Source organism: Balaenoptera ricei, chromosome 2, assembly GCF_028023285.1.
Source record: "Balaenoptera ricei isolate mBalRic1 chromosome 2, mBalRic1.hap2, whole genome shotgun sequence".
Lineage (NCBI taxonomy): Eukaryota > Metazoa > Chordata > Mammalia > Artiodactyla > Balaenopteridae > Balaenoptera > Balaenoptera ricei.
Genome location: NC_082640.1, coordinates 153,737,767 through 153,745,809, shown reverse-complemented (window position 1 = coordinate 153,745,809; position 8,043 = coordinate 153,737,767). Strand labels below are relative to the sequence as shown.

At 36.6% G+C, this 8,043-nt stretch overlaps 1 protein-coding gene across 6 annotated transcripts in view; it reads right to left on the bottom strand.

Moving 5' to 3' along the window:
* Positions 1 to 2,285: 2,285 nt before the first annotated feature.
* Positions 2,286 to 8,043, bottom strand: part of PALS1 (protein associated with LIN7 1, MAGUK p55 family member) — a 102,792-nt gene continuing 97,034 nt past the window's right edge. For all 6 annotated transcript variants that reach the window (XM_059914471.1, XM_059914472.1, XM_059914473.1 and 3 more), the window contains one exon: positions 2,286 to 5,319. In XM_059914471.1, coding sequence (XP_059770454.1) covers positions 5,143 to 5,319 — 177 coding nt within the window. In that variant the 3' untranslated portion in view covers positions 2,286 to 5,142. The remainder of the gene's footprint in view (positions 5,320 to 8,043) is intronic.

Below are 8,043 nucleotides of genomic sequence, written 5' to 3'. Positions count from 1 at the left end.
TGAGTTGTTCCTTTTTAATGAATTTACTGCTAAGTTGTGTTCTTATGCTCAGATCACCACATGGGATTGGCATCCAAAAAGAGCTTTCTCTGCAGACATGTATGAAGTGGGTAGCTTCCCTTTTTCCCCCCTTCATATTTCAGTGTTTTACTAATAAACTTACTGAGGTGAGTGATTGATTGTTGAATTCTGGGATACTAATAAATATGATTGATTGCCAATGAGTTAAGAGGGCTTATTATTACTGCTGTTTTTTCTAAGAAAAAATACTAATTAATTCCCATTTGAGAGTAATAAGGTAACTGTACTATTTTATAAGCAGTAACAACTTGAGGCATTTGAATGGCCATATCAGGTGACTGACTGAGGTTTTTAGTAGTTTGATCTGGTGTGAGCCATCCATGATTACTCAGGCTTTCCTGCACTCAGTTATAGGCATTGTTTGACGTGACTGGCCATGGAACAGTTTTTAATTAGTGAAATTGTGACACTAGCCTTAACCGTATTGTGTTTAAATCAACTGATATCACAGCCTAGGCTAATTTTAAAGTAGGTAATTTTAAAGTAATTATTTTGCATAAATTTAACAAAGACCTACTATAAAATAGCTTAGTGGTATTAGACATTTGTGTTTTATCTATATTATTATCTCATCACAACAACCATTAAGAGGTACGGATTAAAAAAAAAAAAAAAAAAAAGAGGTACGGATTGTTTTAATCCTGCATTTCACAGAAGAAAATTTTGAGGCACAAGGAGCTTGAAGTGGTGAATCCCAGATTTAAATCCAGGCAGTCTACCTTCCTTCAGAATTTTTACATCCTTAACTAACTTCTATCCTTTTTGCCTCCCCTATGTTAAAAACTTTGGGTAAAGGTAAAGACATAAGGCCTGTCCTGGAGGAGCTGGTTTTTAGGAAATCCTGTTGCTGCTCACAATAAAATCTCAGATTAAATGTAAATTCAGTAGTGATTGATTGGAAAACCAACAAACAAACAACTGAGTTCATAAGAAGTCTTGAAAATAAATAAATAGGTAACAACTGCTTAATCCTCCCAACACTCCTCTAGTGAGTTTGTTATAAATACCATCATCATCTCCATTTTGCAGGTGGAAGGCAGGCCAAATGTATCTTGATTTCAGAGCCTTGGTTCTTAAATTTATTTTATTTATGGCTGTGTTGGGTCTTCGTTTCTGTGCGAGGGCTTTCTCCAGTTGTGGCAAGCGGGGGCCACTCTTCATCGCGGTGCGCGGGCCTCTTGCTATCGCGGCCTCTCCTGTTGCGGAGCACAGGCTCCAGACGCGCAGGCTCAGTAGTTGTGGCACACGGGCTTAGTTGCTCCGCGGCATGTGGGATCTTCCCAGACCAGGGCTCGAACCCGTGTCCCCTGCATTGGCAGGCGGACCCTCAACCACTGCGCCACCAGGGAAGCCCAGAGCCTTGGTTCTTAAGTAAGTAAGTAAGTGATATGTACGGCTCTGTAGGAGGCAAAAATTAGCTGGAAAGTAGATGCAGAGAGCCAGGTTTCGTGGGTTTTCATTTAGATAAATTTATGTTCACCTTAAGGAACTAAGCCAGAGAGGTACCCTAGATTTTTTCCTGTGGCACCATACACCTCTGGTACTTACTGCCTTTGGCTACCCTCCCTACAAAAGTGCAGAAGATTTTACAGTTTAGCATATTGTTAAAAAGAAAGAAAGAGACAAAAGAGTGGACAGAAAATTTGTTGCGTGGGGTTGGGGTGATCTGAGCTGTATGGGAAGGGAGTAGATCAGGAATAGGAATAGAAAGCTGGACTAGGGTAGCAGGTGTGTGTATGTGTAACAAACACTTTTTGGTACATGATTTGGCCTCCTTTGCGAGATACAGAGTAGGTATTATAGAAAAAGGGGAGGGATGAAGAATGGAGAATGAAAATATGTTATATATTTGTCAACAACTCATCCTATCCTTGGCGTTCTCAAATCGGTGGTTGCATATAGTGGAATTCGCCTGAGTATTACATACCTTCTTCCCCAGAAAACTAGTTCTAGAGTACACAGCTTTAAGTTGTCTATCTTTAATACAGTTTAAACAAACAATTAAGGAAACAGAATCTACATTTGTGCCAGTAGGGGGCACTCCCCCACTGTGAAGAATAAATTAAAATGTATTTGTGTTTCACCCAGAGGTCCCAATGGACTTGATTCTGGCAAAACTTGAAGACAAGGGTGGGTCATTTTAGATGTGTTGAAACCTTGAATGGCAGAGGATATAAACACAGCAAGAGAAAGTATTCAGTGACTTTTTAAATTTGAAATATAATTTTACTTTTTATTTTTACATTACAATGTGCAGTGTTACATCTCAAAACAACAGAGTGCAGATACAGGCAGGGTAAGAGTACAAAGGAGGATTAACAATAGATGTCAGAAAGGTTACCTTTATTAAGGCTAAATCCCTGGTTTAAATTTTCCACACACATTCACAGAATTACATTCAAATTATTCCTTAGGCCATGAGAAAAGGAAAAAAAAAATCCAGACATTAGATTTTCATAGAAAGCAAATCTGGATTAACCTAAACACTATTCTCCTTTCTGTTTGTTCTGACTTAAGGAAATTTAGTAAAGGAAGATTATTTCCTTATTTGAACTAATGTGCATTTCATTAGCGATTGGTATCATTCCTATAAGTGGTTAAGACCTCCCCCAACACTGGGGTCTCCAATCAGAACCACAGAGGGACAGGAAATGGAATTGGCCAGAGCGGTGTAGAGCACAACTAGGTGGAGAGCAAGTCTTTTTTCTATTTTCTTTCAAGGAAGTCAGCAACAACTCAGTTTTCACTTTGTAGGGACTATGTTGAATATCAGCACATCCATATCACCAGGATTGAGGAAAGTTGGGATATAAACATTTCTATCCCTCTACCACTGCTGATGAGGAAGGAGAAAATTATATAGGACTTAACTGATCCCCAAAATACCTCATCAGCTTAGATTTTTAAGAAGTATACTACGGCATAGCATGTGCCTCGGTAGGGGACTTGGACTTGCTTGTTAAAGCCATGCCTGAGTCTGCATAGCACATGGCCCTAGTGTTGGCCCTGTGGTCTACAGGTAACTCAGGGACTAGCACAGCAGCCACTTACTGACACCACCTGAAATCTCATTCTAACTTGACTCAAACTGCAAACATTTTAGATCTTAGGGTTGAAAATAGTTGTCAGTTATGATAAGCAGCTCACAAAACTCCACTGTCTACCACAGACTACCTTTCATTCCTAAAGAGAAAGTAAATTGGAAAACTGAAAAGATTAAGTACTTACAGTGCCTTGTTTTCAGTGCTGAAAATCACTGTGACCTTTGCATTTTCCTGCCATAAACTGGAGTGTTTCAGACCTGAAGAGACAGTATGTATGGCATTCCTTCCCTCAACCTAGGAATGTTACTTTCTTCCTAAGGAACATTATCTTGAAAGTATTTCCACACAAGATATATTCCACAGCCAACTTTGAGGCCATGTGAATTTCAACAGAAAAAGGCAGCATATAAACTGTCTACAATTTGTTCAAATAATATTATGCAAAGGAGAAAAACTCAAGTATGTACATGACACTGAGACAAACTACTCATTAAAAACAGTTGCTTATGTTAAATTAAGTGACAATTCAGTATTATTCCAGTGTTTAGCTTTGGGAACAGGAATTGTTGTAGCTAAAGTCACCATATAAATAAAATCAAGACATTCACATTTGAGGTTGTTCGTCACACATCACACCATCCCTTAAGCCTTGAAAATACTGCAAATTAACTTCCATGCCAATTACAGAAGTTGAATTTTAAAGCTACAAGCTATAGAGACAGTATGAAAGTTTCATTAGCTTAAATGTTTTATGATTTAGCTTGTTGCATTCTGATCATAAGAGGCAGACCTTATCAGGATAAAAACCTATTTCTATATGCTTAACATTTTCCCTGCAATGTTCTTTTCCTAAAATGTTCAAATGACTTTCAGGTCATCCTTTCCTTCTGATCTCAAAGTCAATTGTCATATCATTTCCCTCATATAATTTTATTCCAATGCTGAACAAGTGTAATCAATGACCATTTGTCAATCTATTAAATATTAGTATACAGTACAGCAACTATATTGATCACAGAATTCCAGTTTATTACCTACATATATAGCACAGTCATCAAATTATACTGTGCTCATATATAAAAATGAAAAAACTGTCAAATGTGCTATGTCCTTTTATGCATGTAAAAAACTATTTGCATCATGAGGAAGAAACTTAACAGTCAACACAGTTTATATGAATATCTGCCATTCATAAAAATGTAACTTATACATTCTATTGTACTATGCAGATCAGGAAAAGGAAGTAAAAGTTACCCAATCAGTTGCAACGATTAAAGAAAAAAATTCAGAAAATCATTATACCTTTAAAAAGATCAGCATATGTTGTATATGTTTTAGATCAGAGTCTAAACAGGTGTGACCTTTGCATAAACCTTTCACGTGTGCAGTGAAGTCTGATCCACAAGTTTGAGCTAAAAAACTGGTGCTTCTAACAGAATGTTTTTAAGAATTAAAAGACATACAGATGAATTCAAGCCTAACAGAGTAGCTCCAGACCAAAGTGGCACCATTTTTTTAAAAGTAGTTCTGATGACTAACCAAATACTGTTGTCTTGCCCAGTGCACAGAAGCACAGTTTCCCTTCACCCACAAATTCCCATGCAGTCATTTAAGTTAACTGTTAAATAACATCAATATTTATTACTATGTGAGACATGGACCATTGTGTATACACACAAAAGTTTTTCATGGAAATATGACTAGGCAGAAAAGATTTGGTTAGGTGAAAACAGAATTAAAAGGTTTTTATGTGGATAAAATGGAACTGCTCTGTTGAAAACTTCCATTTAAAATCCCCAAATGAGGCAAGAACCTCTAAAGCCATGTACAGAGAATAAAGAATGCTGTTAATGAATTGCCTAAGGGGATTTTCTTCTCACTAGTTCAAGATCTAAGAACAGGTCTACAATTTATACTGCCTGCCACCTTCTCAGAGACTTGCTCAAGTATCAGGGCTATCTTCCTATTGGCAGTTTGCCAGATCAAGTCCAATCATGCCACAGAATGGATGTTTCCTTCACCTCAGCCAAGTGGATGGCACCCACTGAGGTTCAGTATCAAGTTTGTTAATCAACCTAAGCAATTCCTGATAGGCTTTATCAAGATCCGAGTTCACAATTGCTGTGTCAAAGTAGTGGCCATTGTTCTGCTCCATCTCTCTAGTCTTCTCAATGATTTCTCTCAACTCTTCAGGCTGCAAAGAGAAGATAAAAATTATGAGGTAATCCATTCCTTACCAAAATATACAATGAGTCACAGATGGCTGAAGAACAAGAAATGGCCTTAACGCTGCTTTCCTTCTGTCTCTCAAAATACTCAGCCTCCAGTGTTCAACCCAACCCTGTCATGGCCACAGGGATTTCCTTTGCTCCGGCATCTTCAGCACTCACACTGCGAACCATTTGCAACTCAATATAACCTGTTTATACTGCTATTTAGGTTTTTATATATTTCTGTCTTATCCACAAGACTAGAGGCCTCAAGAGCACAGACTGTTGCTTTGAATTCCCTACAGACGTTCGTTTTCAAACATTTTAGGGCACCATAACCTCTTCCTAAAAATAACATCTTCTGTAACAGAGTGAACCTTTCTGGCAGGACCTTAAGTGCCACCTGCTCTTGGCTCTTATGAAGAACCCCTGCCCTCTATATCTGTTGCAGAGTTAAAAAGAGTAAACATCATGAGCAAAGGATCAACAGAATGGGTATCTTTTTCTATGAAAACACTGCTGGGAAATACAAGATTTTAATAATCTAACATATTTTTTTGGGGAAATAGCTTTTAAAATTGCTTCTCTACTTTCAATACACAAAGGAGGTCTTCCAGATGCAAAAACAAGTATCCTAAGAAGAGTTTGGGAAGCCACATAGGGCAGGCTACTTTAAAATAATGCGTAAAGGAAACAGCTGTTTCACAGATAAGCAGATGGCAAGGTTATATGCAAAACTTATCGAGAACCTTCTGATAATCAGGCACATGTGTCCAAGAAAGTGAAACTGCCCCCAAATCACCCCTGTCAATGAAGAGAACTAATTAAATGTCCATATGTCTCAGACATAAAGGCCATACATCAATACTATATTGGACCCACAATACCAAACAATTTGTATCGTTCAACTGGTTGAACTTTTTTAACAGAAGGAAAACATATTAAAAATATGACAGCTCTGGCTTGTCCTGAGTCAGTTTCTTGTGTGGCCCTCTAATTTTCTTTCTGGAATGTTGTGCATCTGGCTCTGGTACACAGAATCCTTTGTTTCCCAGCAGGGACTCTACTACACCACTGTAACTTAACATACTGTGACATTCTGGTTAAAACTTATAGTCTACTCAAAGCTCAAGATTATTGAAAGAACATTCTAGAACTCAAAGTAGAATCTAAACCTTGTGTTACTAGATTTGAAATACAAATGTTAAGTCCCACATCTTACATAGATTCACATGAATATCTAATCCACCTAGTTTTTCTGTATCAAATTTAAGTATTCATCTTTTGCCAAAATGACTTATTTACTTGGTAGTTTATGTTTTAATTTTTCAAATTACAATTCATGATGAAATTGAAACAAAATGTTTTTGCTCATATATCTTTGGCCTGAAAAAATTATCTATAGGCAAAACTGACCATAACAGTTCATACTATTAGTTTACCACTCTCAAGCCCCCATTACAGCAGCAAAGATTCACAATACAATGAAATAACTGATTATTTAAATTTTGCATTTGGTGAGGAACACCATCACTTTCTTAGTTAGCACTATCTCATAGAGTTAAAATTGAGAATTTGTTTTTACTCAACACTTCTATTGTGTGATAAAACACTACTAAATACCAAAGGATATAAAACATAAAAGGCAATCATATACACCACCCTTTACCCAACAGCTGCAAAATATACATTCTTACTGGTGTGCAGGAACATGTACCAAGATAGAACAGATACTGGGTCATAAAATAAGACTCAACAAGATTTGAAAGACTGACATCTTACAGAGTATGTTCTCTTACCACAATGGAATTGTAAATCAATAAAATATTTTATAAATCTCCAATAGATGGAAATTAGATATTTCTAAATAACCCATGGGTTAAAGAAAATGACAGAGGAAACTAGAAAATATTTCTAACAAAATGGTAATGAAAAATATAACCTTAATTTGTAGGATGCAACTAAAGTACTTAGAAGGAAATTTATAACTTTACATTAGAAAAGAAGAAAGGTTTAAAAATCATCTAAATTTTCTTCAGACACTAGAGCAAGTGCAAATTAAAGCCAAAGTAAGTATAAGGAAAGAATAAAAATAAGTCAATTAAATGGAAAATAGTCAAACAGTAAAGAAAATTAAGAAAAAAGTCTCCCAACTTATTTCTTTTTCTAAAGTGTTTTGGTTATTCTTTAAAATTTCCATACAAATTTTAAAATAATCTTTTCAATTTCCAGAGAAAAGCCACTGGGATTTATTTTGCCCAGATGACAGGTTTCTTGAGGTATAATTCATTTACAATTCACCCATTTAATGGTGAACTGGAAGCAATTCAATGGGGGATTCATACAATTTACCCACTTAAAATGTACAATTCAATAGTTTTTAGTATAGTCACAGAGGAGTTGTGCAATCAACACCACAATCAATTTCAAAACATTTTCATCACCCTCCATTCCCCCTCGCCCCCCTCCCTCCAAAACCCCACAGTCATTAGCAGCCACTCCCCATTTTCTCCCAACCCCCAACCCTAGGAAACCACTAACCTACTTCAGGTCTCTATAGATTTGCTTATTCTGGACATTCCAAATAATGGAATCATACAAAATATGGTCTTTTGTGACTGGGTTCTTTTACTTATGTTTTCAAGGTTCATCCATGTTGTACCATGTATCAGTACTTCATTCCTTTTAATGACCATTTTTCGAGAAAA